The 26154-nt window shown below is 37.8% G+C and overlaps 1 protein-coding gene across 42 annotated transcripts in view; it reads left to right on the top strand.

The window, feature by feature from the left end:
- The window catches only part of GPC5 (glypican 5), a 778624-nt gene that overhangs the window by 129195 nt on the left and 623275 nt on the right, over positions 1-26154 (top strand). For all 42 annotated transcript variants that reach the window (XR_014584732.1, XR_014584733.1, XR_014584734.1 and 39 more), the window contains one exon: positions 21343-22037. Coding sequence is in view for 37 of the 42 variants with exons in the window: in XM_083836988.1 (XP_083693114.1) it covers positions 21343-22037 (695 nt within the window). In the remaining 5 variants the exon portion in view is untranslated. The remainder of the gene's footprint in view (positions 1-21342; positions 22038-26154) is intronic.

Below are 26154 nucleotides of genomic sequence, written 5' to 3'. Positions count from 1 at the left end.
GAAGGAGCCTTCAAGATAACCTAGTTCCAACCCCCCTGCCATGGGCAGGGACGCCTCCCACCAGACCAGGTTGCTCAAAGCCCCATCCAGCCTGGCCTTGAACACTTCCAGGGATGGGGCATCCACAGCTTCTCTGGGCAGCCTCTTTCAGGGCCTCACCACCCCTTAATAATGAGTTTCTTCCTTACATATAATCTAAACTAAAAAAAAAATTTTTTTTAGTTTAAAGCCATTACTCCTTGTCCTATCACTACACTCCCTGACAGAGTCCCTCCCCAGCTTTCCTGTGGGCCCCCTTTAGGTACTGGGACCCCTTTAGGTTATGAGGGTACCAAGAATCCCAACAAGCTCAGGAAATCTAGGAAGCAAAGGTGGCATTATATTTTCAAGATAGAATATCTCAAAATTTTGTAGGTGATAGTAAACAACAGACAAAAATAGACAGCTTTTGTCTAGCTTGTTTTTTAAAATCCCCACTGATGGATTATCTGCAGCATTACAAGACAATCTGTTCCAGAGCATAGTTATCACTTCTGGTCGGCTTTTCTTTATGTCTAAATTAATCTCCCCTTCTGCAGTTAAAGATTATTATTACTTGTCCTACCCACAGTGGACATGAAAAATATTTTATTCTGTTCCTCTCTGCAGTTACTTTTTATCATGTCTTTCTTCACGTTTAGGTTGTATTCAACAGCCCCAGTTACTTGTATTTTTCATTACAAGTCATGTTTAAATCATTATCTCTGATTATTTTTGTTGATGTGCTCTTTATTCCTTGTAGATAATCCACTTATTTTGGGAATTCTGGTACAAATTCATACATAATATTCTAGCCAAAGGCATCTTAAAGCCAGCTACAATGGAACGATTATTTACATATTATATGTGCTATATGTTCTTTTTTATACACTAGTAGCATGGTCTTTTTCTTTCTGATGAGACATAGAAGGCTCATTTTCACCTTGATATCCACTACAGCCTCCAGATTATTTTTTTTTCTACAAACTGTTACCCCAGAGCTTGCATTTGTGCCATTGATGACTTCTAGCCAAGTGTAGTTATTTTTCACTTCGCTCTGTGGAAATTCATCATTGCTTTTAAAGAACTTCTATCCAGTATGTGGTGGTCCTTTCCAATTTTAGTTCTGTCAGCAACAATGCCTACAGTTATCTCCAGCTTGGCAACACCTTCAGATTTTGTAATTTCACATTTCTCAAAACTTTCAATTTATCATTATCATGAAGAAAATATTGATTAGGCCAACAGCAGATCACCAGGAACCTCAAATCAGTATTTTCTTTATGTTTAACAGGGAACCACTGAAATCTCTCCAAATACAGTTCTGCAGTGAGTTTTGCATATAATAGGAACTTCATGTAGAACTTTTTTAAGACAGTTTATGAGAAAATTATGTATCAGAAGCCGTATGAAAAGCTCTTTCAAATATGGCTGTACTTGCACTTCCAGTCTCTTTCTTACCTCCTCCCAAACTTACATGAATTGTTTTTGAAAATTGTTTTGGCTCTTAGTCATCGTCCCTTTTGCTGAGGCTCGCAGTATTTTTGTTTGCTAACATTTTCTAGATTTTTGCTAGAAATGGAAATTAGTCTGTTATACCATACTCCAGCTCTTTCTGCTTTCCCTTTTTATAAGGATAGAAGGGTAATTTATTTGATCTCTTTTAGTCTTCCAGAATTCCATTCATCATTCATGAGCTTTTTTAAGTGCTTCTGATACTACTTCAGTGAATTAATATTTGGTTGTTCTCTAACCTACCTGAATTTCATCAAGTCTGGTTGATTTAAAACTAACTAACTTATTTACATTTGTATTCTCTAACCTGCTTCCTTTTTCTGTCTTAAATTCTTACTGCTTTGTTGTTCATGTTAATTACCTGCCTGATTGCATCTAACCTTTTTAGTAGAGATTGAAGCAGTGAATGTATTAAACATCTAGGGTTTTGTTAGTGCATTGACTTAATAACCTTTCTTCCTTTTGAGTAGTGAACCAGCTTTTTCCTTTGTCCTCTTGCAACTAATGTACTTACTGATCTTTTTTGTTTGTTTATCTTTGTATGTTCCTTGCTAGCTGTTCCACAGTTTGTGCCTTTGCTTTTCTTAGTTTGTCTGTACATATTCCTGGTGGTCTGACTGTTACGTAAACAGTGACGAGAGCACAGCTGCCTCCTCCATCCACTCTGGCCCAAGGACCTGTCCTGCCCAGCCATGGGGAGCCAAGACCAGTGTCTTGGGACCTGGGGTCTCTGCCCAGTCAAGGGGATGCAGCTGCTGCTTTCCCTTTTGCAGGCTCAACTGGTAGCAAAGCTGAGTATGTATCCCAGAGACACACAGACATGTATAGAAACAGGCTGGTCACACAGGCTGCCCCAGGCAAGGGCTGCCTTCAACAAAACTTACACACAGGTCTCACATAGACATAGACACAGACAGCCGAGACACCTTTCTCCTCTCTGGCAGGTAGAGATACTGAAGGCACACACACAGCACTCTCCAGGTTCACAAGCTCACACACATTCACGGATCTTTCAAGCACCTGGCATGGCCCCCCTGTCCGGTGGGCAGCACTTGGCTCCCCCAGCAGCCAGCACCAAGCACAAGTGCTGTGACCTGTGGCCCCGCTCCAGCCACTGGTGGGGAGCCCCACACTCACCTCACTCATCCGGGCCCTTCCCCAGCACCCAGGAACACATGCTGGTCCTGCCCCAGTGGCTGGGAGCAGAAGACCCCACTGCCTCCAGTAGCTGATGCTAGGACCTCGCTCACTCCAGTAGCTGGCACCTCGGTCCACAGGGCCTACACCCCCAACCAGCCTGACTCCAGGAGCTGTCGCTGAGGTTCACTCACCCACTTCTGGGTCTCACCAGTAGCTCACACTTAATCCTTGCAGCACGTGTACACGCAGGAGAGAGTGTGCAGATACACACAGAGATAATTAAGGAAAGATTTAATGAAAGGTATAAGAAGATAGGACAGACTAGTGATCAGGCGCAGAGCTCAGCCAGACAAGCATACTGATCAGCCTGTTTTACATGCAGCTGGCCCCTTTATCCCCTTGTCTACCTATCCCTGCTTTTGGTTCCCCCCTGCACACCCCCATGGGTTGGCAGAGCTCTGCAGTTTCTGCACCCTCCCAGTCTGGGGCCCTGGGTTCACAGTCTTATCAATTACAAAGTCCAGGCTGATAGCCCATCAATTCATGTGTCTGGGAGGTGTGTTTCTTGTGATTGTCACCCAGCTTAGAAGTCCTCCACCAGATAATCCTGCTGGAATAAACATCAGTTGGAAGTTCCTGGAATTTGAGGCTTCCTTATTCCCAATATTATTCAGCAATCCAAGTTGCCCTACAGATTATTATGAAAGGTAGTAACTATTTTACTTTTCTTTCTATATCCTCATTCAGCTCTGTTTGGCCCTCAGTACTCAATCCTGAATAACATATCTTACAGTTAAGTCTGTTATCTCAGAGGCAGCTTGCCACTATAATGTAATTATATTGCAGTACTGCGGAAGAGATTTTGTACAAAACCCTATCATAACAGCACATTTGATAAGAATACCTGCTAGTTTTGTACAGTCTGTGAGTGTTTCTGTTACTGAAACACGGTTGGAACATGATCCAAAAGCCTCCTGCTCTTGCTGTAGTTTTTTTTTTTTTAAAAAAAAAAACAACAACGAAGTACTATGAACTGCTGTTTACACAAATAAGGATCCAATAGATCTCATCTTAGATTGGATAGCTTTTAATAATATGAGCAGTCTAACCTGTTCACTCAATAAAATACACAGTTCAAAGTGCCATTTAATAGCTCACTATGTTGTATGACTGACAAGCGATTTATATTACCACATTGTACAAAAAAATTAATTAAAATGGATTTTTTGTTTGGATTTTAGTACTTGACATTCAGTGAAAATAAAGCTTCTAAGTATGCAAATAATTTTTTTAAAGTTAGATTAAGAAGCTAAGTCCAGAGAAGCAATTAAACAGTGAACACAGTAGCTAAAAACTGACTTCCATGGGTTCAGGCATCCTTCCCATATTAAGGTCTGACACACAGATTTCACTGTGATGTGTGTCAGCCTGCTGAGGCTTATATTCTATATCAACCTGTAAACTGGCAGACATTCACGATACAAGTGTGTGAATAGGATTAATGTGTACAGCTGACAACTGTGACTTTCAGACTTTCATGTGATGCCAGGAGGCAATCAAGTCCTGCTGAACAGCAGTGTTTTTGGATGACTCATTCACAAACTTATCTCAGACTGATAGTGAAATACCAAAAGCTAGAGAAAATGGGATTGTCTATATCCAGAACTGTACTCTGCAAAACTGGCATTTAGCTGACACTCTATAGCCACTGCAGTTTCTAAAATCCCAAAGGTACTAAAAAGTTATGCTGGCATAAGTGTGTAAAAGCATCTGATTTCTAATTAACTTTACAAGCTTTTAACCTAACTGTAGGGGCATATGAAAATTAGAGCTCCCTGTGCCAAATTTCCTGGGATCCTGAATGTCACAGAAGTTCAGTATGCAGGATTAGGCTCACTACAAAATACTGTGGCAGCCCTGGCATTTTTCTTGGAAGCTCCTGTGGTAGTGCTAGTCTCCTTTGATGTACTAATCTATAACGATGCACAGAATATAGGAGATTCAGGTACAGTTGCTTTCTATCTGAAGGAATTAAAAACATTTCTTTCACTACTTTTGACTCATTCATCGTGAAAGTGCAAGCTGAAACTCAGGCAACTTTGAAAACTTCTCAAACTCTACTCTCTGAAATAGTTTTCTTTCATTTCTGCTAAATAAAAGAACAACACTACTCTCACTATCAATCCAAATAATTGATTTCCTTCAGATAAGCATACTTAACGCATTATTTGAAAATGCAATTGTTTTTCTTGGCAGTGTTTGACCCAGGCTCTTTCCAGCTATCATCCCATGCTCAGTTTTTCATTCCTGGACAGAATGAAAGAGTAATCACCAAGTTCCAGCAATACATGACATGAATGAACTTCCTGTGTTTCACAGTCAAGGATCAGACCACAGTACAGCACAGAAAAAGATCAAGAGCCGGTAACATCAATAAACAATGACTTCCTTATCTCTATGAACAGTATGAAATTTCCAAGCTCATTCTCCCCTCTGGCCTTTGAGATCAAGGATCAGAAAGTGATTACGTGATAAAGCAGATGATCCAACAGAGCAGTGACTTGCATCATTTTTCTCAAAGGAACTTTGAAACTGTTACTGAATATTTTTTACTCTGGTCTGAAAACCATTATCTATGGAGCTTTAGTGGAACCAGGCTATTTTTTCTGTCTTATGCTGTAAAAGAGGCTGGTGTGTGGGATAGATGGATGCCACAACCTTGGCTGCACTTACACATTAACAATACAGGTTGCTGTGTCTTACTTTCCAATGGTGCACATAACTAGCTGTCAGAATGTCTTTGGGATATTAACTTTTAAATAATCATCTCCCTTATGCATGGTAGAAGTGATCAAAAGGAAATACTCTGAGAAGTTATGCGAGCTGCTTTCTCCATCTTCCATTGAAGGTAAAAGACTCTGCTGGCCAAAGTGTCAGTAAAACCTTGGTATTTGGATTCTTTCTAAGTTAGAAATATCAAATAGCATCAGTTTATAAAAAAGTTTTCTTTCATATTCAGTATGCTAGGGTATTGTTTAGAAATGTCTATATAGCAAGCTCAACTTAGTATACCAGCATTCCTGAAAAACTGAAGTGTTATTATTTAATAATCAGTGGCTTCCTACCTTCAGGTCTTGCTCTCCTGGATATTTTGATTGTGGGCCTTGTTAGGGAAATTAATTGAAGTTTATTTTCTGGGAAAGGGAATTGCTATGTAGCTGTGCTTTGTCCCAGCACAGGTCAGGGAATTAACCGATCATTCAGCCAGACCCAGGAAAAATTAATTCTGGGGTATGTGGAGATAAAGATACTCAGAACACTTAATTGCAGATGATTTTTTTTAGAAGTCAAGATGTAGTTCAGAAAGTCATTTCACATTCCATCTGAATATGAGAGGGTGACAGAGCAGTAGAACAGGTTGCCCAGAGAGGTTGTGGAGTGTCTTTCTCTGGAGATATTCAAAACCCGCCTGGGTGCCATCCTGTGCAATGTGCTCTAAGTGGTCCTGCTCGGCGGGGGGGTTGGACTAGATGATCTTCTGAGGTCCCTTCCAACCTCAGCTATTCTGTGATTCTGTGATGGGACTGCAATGGAAATAATCGTTTGCTTTGAAAGGGTAGCTTAAATAAAGTCAGCACAATACAGACAGTTGCTACTGCAGTATTTTTTTTTCCAATTACCTAGTACTATGGGATGAATCAGAAAAAATCATACCAGTATCATACCAGTAAATCATACCAGTAAATAATACTGTAGTGTATTATCTAGGAAAAATATATTAAAATAACAGGGTGTTGCATCCTTTCCTTGGGGAAAATGTATATTATTAAATTCTTGAATGGGTGATAATTGACCAGTATATCAAGCAACACACTCATTAAAGTTTATATATATGTATATATTACTGATAAATGTAAGCTAAATAATAATAAAAAAGATAAACCTGTTCGTATACATTCAATAAGAATAATAAGAATATAAATAAATAAGAATAAATAAGAATATATATTTAATAAGAACTAATGATTTAGTCAGATACATTTAATAGGATTTAAGAAGAGTCTCCTCTGCCCTTTATTGAATGCTATTCAGTGTTTCAGGGTTTGACTGAGCAAATGAATAGCAACACGCCTGATTTGTGCTGGACTAAATCAGTGCACCGTCAGGAGGCGATTTTTGTCATTTTTTTTCTCCCTCATGATTCCTGAGGTGTTGGGAATGTTTGCTGAAAGTAACTAATTCATGTAATGGGTTAGACCTTTTGGTCTTCACCAGGAGTTAGCACATAATCGAGTAGGAGGAAAAATTACATTTCACAGTTGTGATAGTCACCCACACTTGAAGGCCCTTGCAAAATTAATTTAACAGCCAAAGGTTCCCAAATAAGGAAGAATCTTCTAGTATTTTTTTTCTTTTTTTTTCTTTTTTTTTTTTTTTACCTATGCACTAATTCAACGAAAATATCTTTGTGGCAATTGAAGACCTGCGATGTAGGTAAAGTCAGTATTAAATTTACTTAGCACTAAACCTGATTGAATTTGCAGACTGTATGAGTGGGATTCATCTTTTCTAATTTTAGCAACACACAAAGTAGCTAAAGGAGTATCTAATCTATCAATCATTTAGGCTCAACATAGTTCATGAAGAAATAAATGCAACTTACAGTGGAACTCATCCCATCCTAAGGTGGATGGCTGCCGTAATCAGGATGAATTGCCCTTCAGAGCTGTCTGTCTGAGTGGGAACTATGGCTTGCACAGTTAAAGCATCTATTTAATTAATCAGTATTCCTGAATTTGCTTCAGAGATAAAATATGAGGAGTTGCCTGTCACTGATCATCTACATAGCTAGGGTAGACTAAGTACTTAACTTCTAGATGGATAAAGTAAGGTGAAGTGAATCCTGCTTTGTACTTTGTAAAAAAAAGACATTTTCGCAGAAATTACCTCATTATTATGGTACTATGAATTACCATTTTTAAACATATAGAAAAGACATAATATTATCTAATTTATTTTTTCCCCCAACTCAGAACATCATCAGTGGCAAATTCAAACTGTAGAATTGTCTTACAATTGTCTATATAAACTAAGACATCCAGGAGAAATTTGAAATATATGTATATATATTTAATAATTGAAGACTATAGATTTTATAGGATTGTAGAAGCAATGTATTAATGTTGCATGAAATAAAGTACTGCATCAATAGTTAAAAGACAATAAAGTTAGAAATTTACATTTTTTAAACTGTGTTATTATTTATTGCATATCTAGAAAAGCTAAAACCAGTATAGGCCAAGAAGCAGAGAGCATTCTTCTTGTAAGAGAAAAAAAAATACAATATTTCTTTTTGTATAGATTTTACCTTTTTCATTATTCCTCTGAATCCTTTTTTGTACATGCCATCAATAAAGACATACGACTGTAATATGAGTGTTCACAGCCCTGTATCTGCTCAGTGGAATGGTTTATGTTGTGGTGCATTTTTCCACAAAAAAATAGTTATGGTTGTCACCTTTTTTGGTAGATGGAATTTCTCTAAATCCATTTTTTGCCAGTTTATCCATGATGGTTCTTGAAATGCTGCTTTCTTCCAAGTTCCTAAATGACCAACAATTGTTGCTCATGCCGTACAGAAATTTGTACAGCTGAACCAAAACATGCAGAAAGATGTTAAGTGAAAAAAAACGCAAACCAACCAACCAACCAAACAAACTCATGAAAGGAAGAACTCAAAGAATCTAAGAATTAGTAGTTTAAATAATGGCTTGATACTCAACTTCAGATAAGTGATGCTCACTTATGCTTCAGAAGCACACTTCAGTGCTACTCATTGCACACATGCTCTGTTCTTCACCCTCCTAGCATGTGACTGGTCATGTATTTACATGACCAGCATTAAGGGATTAAGAGTCATGTATTTACATGAACAGCATTAAGGGATATTAATGTGCATTATCTGCCCACTAAAGGAGAAAGGAAATGGCCCTTCCATGCCATTTGCTTCAAGTCAAATGACAGCTTCTGGATGCATTTTCCTTCCTCAAGGAGAGTCCTTCATCGAGAGTCCTTCATCAACATTCACTGGTTTGGGGATTCTCCTTGAACCACTGGTAACAGTACACAGGACATTTAAAAAAGAGCAAGCTGTTCCTGTATCTGTGCCATAAATGTCATTTCAATAAGACATACAAATAAAGTGAGAAAGGTAATTAGTTTTCACAACAGAAAATTCCTGTAACATTTAATATACACAAACTTGCGAAGCGAGTAGCAGGACACATCTAAGATTCTCAAGAATTTCCTGGCTGTTCAACCTTCTCTTGTTTTCACGGCACATTTTTTGGTAATTTGGAAGTGTATTTCCTGCATGCACTGGATATGAGAAGGCAGAATGTTGTTTTCTAGAGAGATGATTTTCATGGTCATGCAGAAGGCTTTTACATCTTTGGAGTACCCTGTGTTCAAGAGTAACTTTCTGTGTTCAGGAGCTGAATTATCACTCATCCCTTAGGATTAAAGTAGGATGAATTGACATGCTGCTGGAACTGGAAGTTTTCTTTCCTTGGATGTTCACAACAGAGAAATATTCTCTGTTGTTCCTCTTTTTTTCCCCTGCTCTTGTTCTCAACAGTGTGCTGAAGAGTTGTGGTTACAACCATTTTGTCAGTGCTAGGCAAGTGGCCAGTTCAGGAAATAGTTTAATATATAATCTTCTTGTGAAACGGGATTTGGCAGAGGGTTAAAATGTGTCTGCTAAACTAAGTGGAAAATAGTACCACCACTCTTAATGTAAGGGACACAGCTTTCAATGCTTATCTACCCTGTACTTCTTTTATTTCTTCCATCTCTATTAGGAGAGGGTTGAGGGAGCCCCATCAGCCATTCTGGAACCAAATAAAAATTTGGCACTGAGATGGAAGGCATACAAGACGGACAGAGCATCACAGCACTCTCTCCCAGATTATAGAAGGAAGTTGGCCAGAACTGGACATATTAGCCATATCAGCACTGCTGTCTGTGCAGATCTGTGGAGACATTACCAGGCCACAGGCCAGACAATGGTGTTGCTTGTGTCGACACCACTTAGGGCCAGCTCCTTCTGGAACAGATTGTCCACATCCTTTCATGTACCACTTGGTTGTGTGCACACTCTTGATTTTACACGTTTTTTTTTTTTTTTTAATTCTTTGTTTCAGTCTGAAATAATATGAAGAATGTACTACACCAACCAAAATGAACCTGAGGTGCTGTGCTGGGGTGTCAGAAGGATATAGAGGATATAGAGCTTTCTGGAGCAATACTGGAAAACTGGAAAGTGCCCAAAGTTACACAGTGTTATCCATACTGTGTTTTGGGAGTGGTACCCGTAGTAGACCTTCTCTATAGAATCACACAGGTTACCTTGGAAAGAATTAGTAGGGATGACCTGAAAAAAAAAAAGATAAAACTATTGGTTATGGCTCTTGTGGTCAAATTCTTTCCCTAGACCTCTTTTCCACAGTGGGGTTGTTACTCATTATTGTTGGATAGCTTTAGAAGTGTGGGATGCTGGCAGTGCAGTCTAATTTAAAGTTACAAATACATTGTCTTTCTTCAGTGTCTTAGAATATATATTTTTTTTTTTCAGACAGAGATTCTGCATGTATCTTTTGTAAGTACTGTCAAAGTACAGAATTCCTTTTGGAATTCTGGCTTGTTACTTGATGTATTTGCATTCAAGTACTGACAGTTACATTATGTACTATACATCTTTTGTAGTGGTATTCTGGAAGAGAGTCATGTTCAGAGTGAATAGAAGGGAGATTTTGAAAAACGAGACTACATTTTCATGACACATTTTACTTATGAAGAGTGGTTGAAAATATGAGAGTCTGTGCTGGTAGAGTCACTGGTAGTGAAAAAGGCACTAAAATTCCTCTGTCTGCGTAAGCAAAAATTCACCTCCAATATGTCCTGCACCCTTTTTCATCTTACGTGGTTTGGTTATTAACACAGAATCAAAATAGCTTGACAGAGACAGAAATTAAAAGATAAAAGAACTATAGTTGATAATGTAATACATATTTTTCCAAATTGCCTCTTTTAGTGAAGGAATAGCATATAGGGTATACAAGTGCATGTATGTTCAATATGCACATATAAAAGTTGATGAACACACATTTGTGTGGCTGGTAGGCCAACATTAAACTCTGTAGACTTCATAAAGAAATGGGACATCACTTTTAACTTACTGAGGCATATTGATCAGCTTTTTTTTTTTTTTACAGGATGTATGTTTTCTTTTAGAGTTCATCAAAAAATTCTGTGTTATAGATTGCATTCGTGCAGTTGAATTTCAATGAATATAATGTTTTAAAAGCAGTTCTAGTTACAGGAAAGTCTTTGGACAGAAATCTCTGGAGTAGACACAGTTTGATCTAATTTTCTACAGTGGAAATTCAGATGCAGATACTACAGGTTAATACAGAAGTTATAATAGTGCAGAAGATATAAGTAAATATGTCAATAATACATAATTTGTAAGTAAATATGTAACTAAGATAACCGAGTTATACAGGTGAAATGGCAAAACTAATGACAATAATGGATTGCTAGGCTTGTCACCCTCAAGTAATCCCTATAGTAAATTGGGAGAGACACTTTTTTGGCGTGATTCATCTCTTCATAAACATTTTGGCATGATTCATCTTCCCATAAACATCTAAAATAGGTAAGATGAGTCACACCTTAAACATCCCTATTACTTTCCACTGAGAAAAAAAAGAGAATGTGGTATTCAGCTGAGGTGGTAGCTGAGATGAATCACCACCCTGTGCACTTGTGTGATAGGTGTGATAAGGTGATGTAATCTTTTGCTGCCCTTTTTACTTGTGGGTTTGGGGTTTGGAAGTTCTCTTTGTTTAGTAACCATCTCTGCTTTCATCAGTATTGGCATGCATACATTCAAAATTATTTATGAATTGAATGGTATTCTTCGGAAGGCACCATAATGTGCCTGATAATTTGTAGCACAGAGATAAATACGTATTAATAGCTGACATGGCAATATATATTACTTATAATAATATAAATCAGATTCTCATGCAGAGTCATTCAAAAATGCAGAGCATTTGAAGAGCAAGATGTTCAGATGTTCTCACGTGTTCTGCCAGGTTCCACTTGAAATAGTTCAAGCCCAGATATCACCAATGTTAATCACACTTTTAACAGATGAAGGACCTCTGCACAGTTATGGAGCAGGGTTGGAAGCATGTAAAGGATCTTCACTTGACAAAACACATGCTTTGAAGTATACTAGTAGTTGTCTTTGGATATATAGAGGTAGCAAAAGACTGAAATAGGCAATTGTTTGTTTTTGTTAAATAAAAAAGGGGACAGATAGATCATTTTAGACCGGTTAGCTTAATTTCAGGCAGAAATATTTAAAAACTAAGTACAAGAAGATATCAAGTTGATAAGAAACAATGAAATGTTATTTACTGGGGACAAGATGGGCCAAGTTATTCTCATTTCCCTGTATGCCAGGGAACCAAACTGTGGGTATGTGAGAAGAGATGTTAAGTAACACCTTTAGGTGTTAAGTAATCACCTGACTTTACATATGTTCTCTGAACTAATCAACCTCTTTCTCTCTATAATTAGAGGGGAGAAGCAGCGTGATTCGTCTTATTTCCATGTGGACACCTAAACTGGGTCAGATGAATCATGCCCATTCCTCTCTCCTGATTAGCTGTGATGCAGACATCTACTTCAGAACTGCATTTGGGCTTTGTAGATGTTTGCAGTCAAGTGGGGGTGATCTAAGCTGAAATACCTAAAGGGAGGAAGAAGTAAATAATTTATTTGCATTGGTGTGAATATACAAGAGGATGGTGAAGCACTGGAATGGTTTTCCTGGAGATTGTGGCCTCCCTGTGTTTTTTTTTAAGAATAAGTTATATGAATGTGTTAATATATGAGAACATATATATAGTTAAACTTGCCCTGTGTTCAAAGGATGTATTAGAGGACATCTCACGTTCCTCGTAGCCCTTTGTTTCTATGTGGTTTTATAACTTACTGAGACAGATTCTAGCTCCTCATATACAAGGTTACACAGATGTAAAGGGAATGGGGAGGTAACCATTCAATTTTGAGTTGCACAATAGACGCAACCCCCTTTTTGTATTACAAGATGGGGTAGAATCACATAATAGAATGGAATTCACATGGGGGTTATAGTTTGGAAGAGACACGTTCCCAGCAACTATTATATCCATCTCCTTCCTGGAAGCCATTACGTGCCTTGGGAATGTATTAATTGGCAGTGCTTTAGCAGGACTTGCAAAACACAGCTTAGCAGAGCATCTATAAATAGGGTGAAAGGCTATGAGCACCCCCTGTGAAGCTGGATAGTAAAAATAGATAATGTACTATTATACTAATGGTGTCTCTAAATGGAAATAATGTAGCATTTAAAACAGAGAGTTTTTTATTGTTTGTTTGTTTGGGTTTTTTTTGGTTATGTTTGAAAAGAATTTGGTGAAGGTTAAAGAGCATTGAAATACAAAGCTCAAGGGAATAAGCACATTAACCCATAGTTACATAATTATTTATACGACAATAAACATTATTGATTTGTGTCTAAATTTAACCTCTGTTGTTCTAGGGTCCATTCAGTGAGCTCTAATTAAACTTTAATAGTCATTAAAAAGCATCTTGCCAACCAAAATCAGGTAGTAATTCATGAGATAATCTCATGAAAAGTCTCAACAGCTATTAAAAGATAGGTTTTCAGAAATTTTCATAAAGTAGTCTGCATCTTGACCACATATGTGAACTGCATAAGGAAATCTAGGTTTTGACTTTTCGTTCATTGGTTTCATGAGGCTAGAAAGCTAGACTGAAAAGTGAGCTGGTTGGGTTACATGGAAGAACTGCAGAGATGCTATTCCCCATTGAAGGCGGAAAATTCATGCAGCCAAAGCTGAATTAGAGTTAAAGGTGGCCAGTATTGCTGGGGACAAAAAAAAAAAAAAAAAGGTGAGGTCTTTAAGTAAAAGGAGGACCAGAGATAACATTGGTCTGTTACTTGATGAGGATGGTCACCTCACAAATAGGAAGGTAGATAAAGCAGAGAGGTTTAATGCCTCCTTTGCCTCTGTCTTTAACGCTGATGATGGGCCCTGAGACCCCCTGGAGCCCTGAGCTGGAGGACTATGACTGTGGTAACTATAAACTCCCATCCAACTCTAAACTTGTGCAGGATTTGCTGCTCCAGCTGGATGCACTTAAGTCTATGGAGCCTGATGGGGTTCATTCCAGGGTACTCAAAGAGCTGGCTAATGCCATGATGACATTACCATCACATTACATCAGGCTGGCAGCCAGTCACTAGTGGGGTTTCTCTTTCGTAAGTGATCTGGATGCAGGACTCAAGTGCCTATTAAGTAAGTTTGCTGATGATACTAAATTGGGAAGATCTGTTTACACCCTCGAGGTGGAGAGGCCTTGCAGAGACATCTTGACAGAGTAGAGGGCTGGGCAACCACCCACAATATGAAGTTTACTGAGAGCAACTGCCAGATTCTGCATCTGGGACAAGGCAACCCTGCATATACAAACAGGGGTATGAGAGGCTGGAGAGCAGCCCCACGGATGGGGATCTGGTGGTTATGGTCAACAGCAAGTTGAATATGAGCCAACAGTGTGCGCTGGCAGCCAAAAGAGCCGACTGTATCATGGTGTGCATCAAGCAGGGCATTGCTAGCTGGTTGGTGCAAGGGATTGTCCTGCTCTACTCTGTGCTAGTGCAGCCTCACCTTGACCACTGTGTGCAGTTTTGGGCTCCACAATATAAGAAGGACATAAAAGTATTAGAGAGTGTCCAAAGGAGGGCAACAAGGATAGTGAAGGGTCTGGTCTGGAGGGCAAGATGTATGAGGAGCGGCTGAGGTCCCTTGGGTTGTTCAGCCCAGAGCAGAGCAGGCTGAGGGGAGGCCTCATGGCGGCCTGCAGCTCCCTCACGAGGGGAGCGGAGGGGCAGGCGCTGAGCTCTGCTCTCTGGGGACAGCGACAGGACCCGAGGGAACGGCATGGAGCTGGGACAGGGGAGGGTCAGGCTGGGTGTTAGGGAAAGATTCTGCACCCAGAGGGTGGTCGGGCACTGGAACAGGCTCCCCAGGCAAGTGGTCAAAGCACCAAGCCAGCAGGAGTTCAGGAAGTGTTTGAACAATACTTTCAGACTTACGGATTAATTTTTAGGTAGTCCTGTGCTGAGCCAGGAGTTGGATGCAGTGATCCCATGGGTTCTTTCCAACTTGGGATATTCTGTGATTCTGTGATTCTGTGGAAGCCTGTAAGAGTGTCAGTTGGCAAGCATAATACAAGTGAAAAGAATAAATTTGTTTTTGTCCTCAGCTGTGACTACAGTAAAAAGTGCATATGAATTTGAAGGAGAGCTCGAGGGAAGTGCCAAAGCTATTAGCAGCAATGGATCTTTTAACATGTATTTTTTTAGTTCTTGATTTCTGAAGAATGGCTCATGAAAATGAGCTACTTTACACAGCACTGGTGAAGCTGCACCTGGAATACTGTGTCCAGTTCTGGGTCCCCCAGTACAAGAGAGACCTGGACATACTGGAATGAGTCCGATGAAGGGCTACCAAGGTGATCAAGGGACTGGAGCACTTCTCCTATGAGGAAAGGCTGAGCGTGTTGGGACTGTCAAGTTAGAAAAGGCAGAAGTGAAGTGAAGTGAGGTGAAAGATAATAAATTCATCTAATACTTTACCAAACTCTTTGGACGCTCTTTGAAACCCATGACATGTAGTCATATAACAAATAAGCAATCTCCTCAGATTTCTTTGACTGGCTTGTGTGATGATTTTTAGTGTGGAATTCCTCAGACTATATATCTTTAGTAGAGAGTATTTGATGCTTCTGGATTATTTCTGCTGTTTGTAAGGAGGAGGAAAGCATATTAGATCACAGAACATTAACATAAAGTAGCAACAGGCTAATACTTTCCCATAGGATTTTTGAGTCATAATACATTAATTCATTATATTACTACTTTTTTTTTCTTTTTTTTTTCATCTTTTGCTTGAATTCTGTCATCTGGATTCGTGTTTCTTATGGGCTGATACTTAAGGTAATCCATACATGTCAGTTTTGGATCCCCTTTGGACTGGGAAAGCATTCATGCTAAATGCTATGTCCATTATTTCAAGGATGAACTTTAACCTCTCTGGTTATAATACATAGTTCTAGTTCAAGTCTGCTAACAACAACAAGCTGCGTGGTGAGGTTGACATGCTGGAGGGAAGGGATGTGATCCAGAGGGACCTGGACAGGCTTGAGAGGTGGGCCTTTACAAACCTCATGAGGTTCAACAACGCCAAGTGCAAGGTCCTGCATCTGGTCTGGGGCAATCCTAAGCAAAAATACAGTCTGGGCGAAGAAGAATGGATTGAGAGCAGCCCTGAGGAGAAGGACGTGGGGGTGTTGGTTGATGAAAAACTCAACATGAGCCAGCAAGGTGCACTTGCAATCCAGAAAGCCAACCATGTCCAGTACTGCATCAAAAGAAGCATGGCCAGCAGGTAGAGGGAGGTGATTTTCCCCCTCTGCACTGCTCTCATGAGGCTCCACCTGGAGTTCTGTGTTCAGCTCCAGGGCTCCCAGCACAAGAAGGACATGGATGTATTAGAATGAGCCCAGAGGAGAGCCATGAGGATGATCAGAGGGCTGAAGCATCTCCTATGAAGACAGGCTGAGAGAGTTGGGGTTGTTCAGCCTTGAGAAGAGAAGGCTCTGGGGAGATCTGATAGTGGCCTTCCAGTACCTAAATGTGGGAAAGCTGGGGAGGGACTCTGTCAGGGAGTGGAGTGATAGGACAAGGAGTAATGGCTTTAAACTAGAAGGGGGTAGGGTTAGATTAGGTAAAAGGAAGAAATTCTTTACTTAGAAGGTGGTGAAGCACTGGAACAGGTGATGATCTTTAAGGTCCCTTCCAACCCAAACCATTCTTTGATTCTGTGATTCTGTATCTTGGCTTGACTAAGTTTAAGTATACTAAGTATATATTATATAATGTAGGCTGTAGATTTACAACTGAATTACAAGACTTCACAACTTGTTGGCCCACTATTAATACTGTAATTTTCATTTACTAAACTATTTATGGAAAGCACTATAGATGTTTCAAAAGTTAATACAGAATTTCAACCATACATGTTCTCATTTGGCAGCTTGTATATAACACTGATGTGTGGGAAGAAATGGTAAACTGCAGAAAATGCAGTCACTATTATAAAAATGTGATGCCATAGAAATTTGGTTTAAATTAATTTTCTAAGGTATGTGTACTAGAAGGAAACTTCCCCCAAAGTATTAAGAATGAAAATTGCAGAGCTGGTTTAAAATCAATCCAAATTCAGTGGTGTAATATTTCCCTTATGTTTGATTAAAATCCAGGAGTAAAAAAAATATGTTTTTTTTTTTTCTTTCTCTCCTTGCCTTGTAATAGTAGGCAAGGTGTATGTATACTTTTGTGTCCTCTTTTAAAGCCAGCAATCTACTGGGTTGATTACTATATTATGGTTTCTTTACAATTTAAAACTATCTGTGGCTCTCAGAAACAAAAATATTAAAGGAAGTGAAAGATTGCAATTCTTTTAAAACAAAGACCAGATAGTTGTTTTACATCACGCTTTGTAATCACTTAGTTAACTATGCTATTATCAACAAAAAGAATGAATCCAGATATGAAGAATCCTCTGAATAAATGCAGTAAGGAATTACCTACTTTTTTTTTTTTTGGTCTTGTGTTTTGTTGCTTTTTAGCAAAACCAGAAAGATTTTTTTTTTTTTCAAAAAATTAAGGGACTAGTATATTGACAGCCCTGATTTTTGACTTAGGAATGTACAAATCATAATTTTTGTTTTAGCAAAAATATATAGTTGCATGTTCCCCATGGTAAACACTAGATACTACTCATGGTAGTGCTGCAGAAAGTATCCATAGTAGTTACGACAAAGATCTCATAAACGATGGAGGTAAGAGGCACTGAGCACCTGTGTGCCTGAAAATTAGAGAAACAGTTATAAACAAGTGAGCATTTAATAACAGTAAAAAGAGTTTGTATGACTCATCTTAGTTATATTTAAAATGTCTTTTATATGTATTGGTTTTATGCTGATTGAAAATTTGCCACTTATTTTATGTGGCTGAGTAATTAAGACTGATAATGTTAGTCTGGGCCTATAAACTTAGAAAGATACAGAAACACGTTGTTAAATTTATGCTTGCAGTATTGAATCAGCATAACCTGGTTAGTCCTTGAAGTCTCTGAAAGTGTTATAAATAGATTGCTGTTGTAAATGTTCACAGGAGCTGTTCAATATTGTAAGTAAACATAGATCTGCTTTGCTCTCTGTCATTGTTCAAGCTGTCTGTGGGCAAAACAAATTTCTCGAGTAGTTTTGGAAGTTATGAAACAAGAAATGTGCCAGTAGAATAAGTCCAATTAACAAATTAAAAAATGAAATAAAATGCTAAAATTACAATTAAACAGCGTGATGCAGAATTGTAAACACAAGTGGCCAGTATTACCATATGCTGTCTAGAAAAGCACAAACAGTCAATAAATCATGCAGCTGATTATTGTACCCATTCATCTGTGGGTTGCTGAGGTACTAAAATGTAATTCAATCTCAGAAGTTTGTTATTGTTTAGACTACATTGTAAAATCCACTACATTGATTATCCATGTGCAGCATGATTTATTCTTTCATCTAATAGTTGTGCTCTTGTTAATAGAATATTGCAGCCATAGATTATAGCAGACATTTTAGATCACATACTTTATGTTTTTCATCCATGAAAAAGTAATAATAAAAAATTGAAAAGGATCATAGAAGTCTTGTTCATGTCATTCTAAAGAGATTAGTATAACATTATTTTACTAACATTACCTCCTTGAATAAATTTCATCTGAAGCATTAGCAAAATTTGTGTAGACTGGATCTACAGTTACAAAAATAGCCATTTGACTGGCTGTTATTTTAAACCATCTCAAACAGGAATCAATATGACTTAAATTTTTGTCTGATATTCTGTCTACTTCAGGCTTTCAAATTAAGGGTTCTTCAGTCAGTGATAACTGGATACCTAGAACTTACTTCAGTTCTTTAGACACAGCTATCTAGTACTATTTTAATTACATAATATCCACATTAAACTGTCAGGTGTGATGCAGGACCTGCAGGATACCCATGCCCTTCTGGACAGGCAGCTAAATGGCATCTACCATTGGAAATGGTACTGAACGCTCTTCAGCCAACTAAGTCAAGCCTCTGTGGTAGAGGCTGCCCTTATAGCTGGTGGAGATGTCATCCTCAGTGCAGTTACCTTAAGGTGGGCATCTTGGTCAATCTGATACTGTGTCTTAGTCAGCTAGGACTTGCCCTTGTCAACATATGGGATATGCTGAAGGTAGTTTCCTGTACTGAATCCAGGAATTGTCTCCATGGGGTATGGTAGGAGCCTAGCTGCATGTGGACTCATAACTTTAGGAGTTTAACTTTTGAAACAGATCAAACCTTTTGCTGAAGCACTGTGGTATTTGTCATGTGTACATACTTACAGAGAAATTCACCTTACGAGAGAGGCACATATGTATGTGTCATAATAATGAGAATGAGACAAATTGAATGCACTTTCCTACTCTTTACTGGATGCAGTCAGAATTTTTTTTCTTACTAATGTACATGCTAGAAGAATGGAAGAGAGAGGTAGCAAAATCCTTCCACCTTCTTGAGGATGGAAGAGAATTAATAGGTAATAGGCAACAGAGCAATAGAGATAATGACATATTCTTACCTAAGCACGTATATCATTTTTATTGGAAGAAACAATGCATAGAAAGTATAAGCAGATTAGTGAAACATGGCTTGTCTGTGATTTTTTCTCTTCATAAAGATGGCAATTTCAAACCCTCTGAAGTCAGTGAGAGTTACTTCATTGACCTGAACAAGCTTTTTATTGGAAATGAGACATTTACTCTTATGTATAGATGTATATTAAAGACATGGTAGCTAGTCTCAGTGACTACATTAGAATTAGTCTTGGTGTTCTGCTGTTCCTGAATATTTCCTATTCATCAGACTTCAAATTGCTTCAGTAATTGCCTGATAACTTTTGACACTATTTGACTCTTCCTATTTTTAACATCACTGGTTGGACAGCATTGACTGTACTTTATGCTTTCCCTCAACTTTATTTCTATGGAGAGCTCCATTTAAAAACTGGAAAAAAAAAAAAAAAAAAGAATTTTTAAATGTGTCGAGTTCCCTTGAAGACCAGGCTACAGTCTTTCTAATAACACTGCTCCATTTATACTATTGCATCTTATGAGCCCCTCCCTTTGTCTATTTGTGTCTTCTATCCTATGTTGCTTCTGAGGATTTTTTATTTTTATTTTTATTTTTTTAACACAGAATTTTAATTCTAAGGCATTAGATTCCATATTGAATGAATGAAATAAACTTACCGAGTCATAGAATCATCAAATCACAGAATCATAGATTTATAGAATCATAGAATCATAGAATGGCCTGGGTTGAAAAGGACCTAGCCATAGCTGTCTAGTGGATAAAATGAGTTAATACTTGTAATACATGATGTTTCATTGTGTTTTTATTTTCAGCTCTCAAGTAAGTTTCCTTTTGATTTCTATATTGCTCCTTTGCCTAACCTGAAATGAAAACTTCTCAGGCAGATCTTGGAATTCCTCAATGCAAACACTCTTGTTCTGTTTTGAAAACTGCCTTTTTTTTTTTCCTTTCTTTTTACACCTGTAAATCATTGATCAAGTCAGGACTGAATTATCTTCCAATATATTTTAGCTGTTTTGATAAAAACTACTCAGTGTACATGAGTATTACCACCTAACACATGTAACTAAGTACAAATTTACCTATTCAAGCTTAACAGGCAATGGAGATCTTGACACTTAGAGAGGGTGTATCCAGCACAATGACTGGTGAGAGAAATTCTCCATGTTCCATTACTTTGACCACAGCAATTGACAGTCTAACCAGCGTTATTTAAAAGCATGTTCTCTTGTGTGTTTGGTACATTTCCTTCCTTTGGAAGACAAGACAAACTCTTTGTCTTTTAAAAGTTAAGTTTTAATGGAATGGAAGAGTCATTTCAATTGTTTAATATTACTTTTGCCCATCCATTTAAGGTATCAAGAGGAAAGACTTGAGGTAGAATGACTAAGAGCATTTCACTTTTTATTGCAAGTTGGAGAATGAGTTGTGGGACGAGAGAGATCACATGTATATGTGTAGACAGGTACATCAATGCTTTGTCCTATTTTGTAGCTTAATAACTCAGCTTACAACTGATTTCCTTTTATACTTGTTTAGACTGTACTTAATAAATTCTTCCAGGAAAACAGGTGTATTATTACAGTGTTGTAACCTTATTTTTAAGGTGTTTGCTTATATAGAAAATGTAGTTGTCAGAGTTTGTATTTTCTCTCTCCATAAATTCTAAGTCATAATCTTTACAAAAATGCTTTCAGGATAAATGTAAGATTTACATTGTAAGATTGTGTGATTGTTTTAAGTTCCTGCTCTAATTTCTCTTTGTTTGTTTGTTTTTAATTACAGAGACCTTTGAAACACTCATCAGGCTAGCTGAAAATCACACAAGCACGCTTTTCTGCAATGTGTATAGGAACATGGCTGCTCAGGCTGCTACACGTGTTCAGGAGTTTTTCACAGATGTTGGACTCTTCATATTTGGCACGGACATCAGCACAGAGGAATTTGTCAACAGATTTTTTGACAACCTGTTCCCAGTGGTCTACAATCACATTATTAACCCTGGTCAGACTGATATTTCACTGGAATATGCGGAGTGCCTCCGAATGGCAAGAAGAGATATCAGACCCTTTGGTAACATTCCCAAGAAGGTCATAGGACAAATGGGAAGATCACTGTTACCCAGCCGGACTTTCCTGCAGGCTCTGAATTTGGGGATTGAAGTGATCAATACAACAGATCATCTGCATTTCTCTAAAGACTGCAGCAGAGCTTTACTGAGAATGCAGTACTGCCCCCATTGCCAAGGGCTGACTTTGAGTAAGCCCTGTATGGGCTACTGCCTCAATGTCATCCGGGGCTGCTTAGCCTACATGGCAGAAGTTGATCTTCACTGGCAGGAGTACATTCAGTCCTTGGAGGAGCTCTCAAGCGCCATGCATGGTACATACGACATTGAGCATGTGCTTCTAAACTTCCATTCAGTTGTTAATGATGCTCTTATACAAGCTCATGTACACGGACCTGAATTATCTGAGCAGGTAAGAAGCTGTTGTTATCCATGCTTGGTGCAAACAGGACACCAGAAAAAGTAGCACTAATAGCTAGTACTTGTGTGGCCTTTTTCATGGCAATGAACACATTTGTATCCAAATTCAGCTTTATTTAACAAGGTGTTTTTCCAGCACTGTAGTTTGATGTACCTTAATCATCCACATGAACTTCTAATTTCACATAGTGAATTCACAAGTTTGGCATCAAGTTGAGATTCAGCGTTTTGGCAGCATTTAAATTAAAGGATTTTCAAAATGAAAGAAATTCATACATGGGTATTTTAAAATCAGAATCATCTAAATATCTGAAGTAATGTCGAAAAATATTTTCCCTTGAAACCACAGATATTTCAAAATTTTGCTGAGTGAAAATTTTGTTGCATATCTGAATGAAAACTTCAGTTCCTTCACCCTTTTTGTTTAGAGGTTGACATTTTCAATAGATGTACTGAATAGTTTTAGGTTTAACTTTACAGCTGCATCTCTTAAGTTATCTTAATTTTACAACTGCATCTCTTAATTTATCTTATCTTTCTTCTACACTGACCAAGCGTAAAAAATGGAATGTGTTGTAAAGTTTGGAAGCTTAAAATATTAAAAGGAGGAGAGTAAATTATCTTGTGAAAAGTAACTCCACAAATATATATTCTCCATATGTTCAAATATTCTTTAAAGACAAAATAATATCCCAAGGTTTGTAAAAATGACAGCGTAAGTCTCAGCATTAATATTTGTTTTCAGACTGGAATCTTCTTACAGCTTTTCAGAGCACAAAACCCTGTTTTTCATGAACTCTACATAAGAAAATTGTTTGATCATGTTATTGTTATATCCTCGTAACAAGAAATACAATCAATTCTTACTTTAGATTCCAATGGCCTGCCTCACAGAACCTATGATGTAGAGTATATTATTTGCATAATATGAGTTTCAGAGGAAGCATAGCACAGTTCATCTGCAACATGAACTAAGTCCTTCCTTATATAAATTCAAGGGAAAAAGCAAGTTAAGTGGCAGCTATCTTATCTGTGAATGCCTGAAGTAAAGAATTTAAAGATGGTTTGGGAAAATATACGGTATTTAGCTACACATTAGAATGAAAGTATATCTGCAAATTCATTAAAGCTGTGTAAGTAGCAGAATTTAAATTCTTCCTATATTTAATCCATGATATGTTTTGTAAGTATACTTTTCTCTGTATTTCTTCATGCAGATTTCACTGACAGTGGCATATTCTGCTCTTAAAGCTGGATTGGATATCTTGGTCTAGGTAGATGTCTTCACTTTTGGAGGGTACACAGGTCCATTTATGGCTGTGCACCACTCTGGGGTGGCAGATACCAGTAATACTTCTAGGAGTACTACAACTTTCCTCCTTACTTGACTAGCTGAAGCTGAAACAGAATTTTCTGCTAAGCAGCTGACAATAAATTACTTGCCCTAGCATAATAAATAGAGGATTAATAATTTCTTACTGCGTTAAAACCCACAGTCTATTAAAACAGGTTTTTAATCCTGCCTGTAGTCAGTGAGTAATAGGTAAATTGACCATTTGTCAGAATTTGCCATTTGATCTACTTTACACAAGACAGCTACATTAGCCAGAATCTCTAGCTGCTGAACTGTATTAGGAAAAACTGTGATTTTTGAACAGGTTTTTCTCTAACATGTTGGCTTAAAGATGCCTCACTGATGTCTGTCCAATTCCTAATGTGTTCCCAAGCTACATTTGCCTTTTAGAGATAGTCCCTGCTCCTCTTAAGATTTTATTTATTATTATTTTAAATCTTTTACCCTACAATTTTCAGGAACAAGCTAGGAAAACCAAGTAAAGATTCAAGGATGGGCCTCTTTCCTGCTTCATGCTGGGTCATTTGGTATGAAAAAAGCTCCCCACTCAAGATTTAGAGTTGCATTTTGAAGCGTATACCAGCATTGCCCCAGGCTTAAAGTCTCTTGGCACACTTGTGTTTTCAAAATGGAAGTTTTTACTCTCCAAAATAGTATCTTTCATGCAATTTGAATGAAAAACTAAATGGGTGAAGAGTCCTTCACCCAGTGTTTTGGCTTTATGAAAATTTCAGATTGGTCCAAACCAAGATGCTTTATTTTGATATTTCTGAAAACTTTATGTCTTTCTTGTCCCTTTCCCTCACAAGACATCAGAAACACAAAAATTTCTTATGCAGTGATATTTTGTGGCAATGTATTTGCTTGAAGATCGACTGTTTACTTCTTTTGCAGTAAGATCTTTTCATATCAAATCATTTCCAAACCTGAAAAGCTAAAAAATTCATTTTTCACTCAGTCTGCATCAGATCCATTTGTTTAGACTATTCATAAACCTTATGGCATCTTTCACTTAATCTCTTTGTTACAGTTGATCAGTTCGTTCCTTCTTTGATAAGTAATTTGGTCAATAAGACTGTGATACATCGATCCCTTCAAACATGGTGATTTAGTTGGTCAGTACTGATCTGTTGATTATGGCTTGAGTATAGTTCAGACTTGCCCATACATTAGGTATAAAAGCTGATTCTGACATGGAATAAAGACAGTCTCTCAGCTTTTAGAAGAAGAGGATATGATTTCTGTTGAAATTGGCTCATTAATATTTATTTATTTATCTTCAGAGTGACTCATGAACTATTTCAAATTTAGATAAGCAATTAATGCATCAGTGATCCTAACAGACACAGAGAAGATGATTATGAGCTAGCAAATAATGGCTTGCTTAGGCATTCAGCAGTCTCTGCAGTTTTAAAGCTGAATTTCATCACAGTAAGTACTTTTTTTGAATCTTAAAGAAGCAGATAGAAGAAAAAATATCTTAAAATGTATGGAAATATGGAATATGCATATGCAAATGTTAATGTAAGAATCAGCAGTGTATCCTGTTCAGTGATACATGGATTTGTATAGCTCTGTATCTAATCATATGTATGTTTGTGTAAATAAGTGTACTTAAAGGATTTATTTCTAACGTGCTGTGTGTTTATCTGTATTTAAATCTAGTGTATATTCATACATTATGTTGTTCTGTTTGGTGTGGAAAGACCAATGCCTGCATAACACCACTTCCTGTTACAAAACTTTTTTTTTTTTCCCCAGTAATTTACAACTTGTTCACTTTTCTTCTTGGGTCAGCAGAGCAGTGCCACATTGTCTACAGTTGCAATCTCTCTTTCCCTTTGTTCTTCCTATTTTGAATTCACACCTTTAATTCCTTCCTCCCACAGCTCCATTTACTGACAGATAAATGAAGCATAAGTTCATCATCTTTATACCTGGACATTTTTCCATGCTATTCTATGGACTCTAGTGGAAATTTATGGATTGTGCAAATATTCACATACTTCTATATGCTCACCTATACATATTGGCATATAATTAATGCCGGTTCTGTTCTGTGCTCCAGAAGCCTACGTATGCCCATTTATGCACTGTTTATGCTCAGTGCAGCGGGCTCTATGCTTTTTAGCTAGTAGGAGCTGAAACAGAAACATTTTTAGCAGTCTTCTGCATGTACAATCATGCAAATGTAATGCCATAGAGTTTTAAGAGAGCAGCATCGTACAAAGTGAGAATAGTATAAGCTGTTTGTTATTAAGATAATTGAAAAAGATGAGATTGTGCAGTTGTTATCCACTGGATAACAGGTAAAAATGCCTGTTTCTATATAGGACCTTGTAACTTCTTCCTATGCTGTCTGTGCCAAGCCACATGCCGATTTGTGTGAGCTATGGCACAGGCAGGAAAATCCCCAATGAGGGCAACCATACAGTCCAATGAATATGCAAGAAATTTGTAACACATTTAAACATTGTTTAAGGGAAAGGAAAAAGAAATTAAAAAAAAAAGGAAACTTTACAAGTGATTATAAATTGTTTCATGTTACTTCCATTTTACAGATGTTACGCTAGACACTGCATCTACGGATGCTAGACACTGCATCTCAGTCAGGAGACAGCAGGAAAAAGAGAGATTTTAGTAAGATTTCTGAAGTTCTAGTGTAGATGGACCATATTGTCCCCTGTGGAAGAGTATGTACTTGTTCCCTTTATGCATGTGCTGATGGTAGGTAGAGTCACATGCCACGGAAAGG

The sequence above is a fragment of the Anser anser genome (genome assembly GCF_964211835.1).
Source record: "Anser anser genome assembly, chromosome: 1".
NCBI lineage: Eukaryota > Metazoa > Chordata > Aves > Anseriformes > Anatidae > Anser > Anser anser.
Note: the sequence above shows the minus strand (reverse complement) of the source record. Positions and strands in the feature narration are given on the sequence as shown.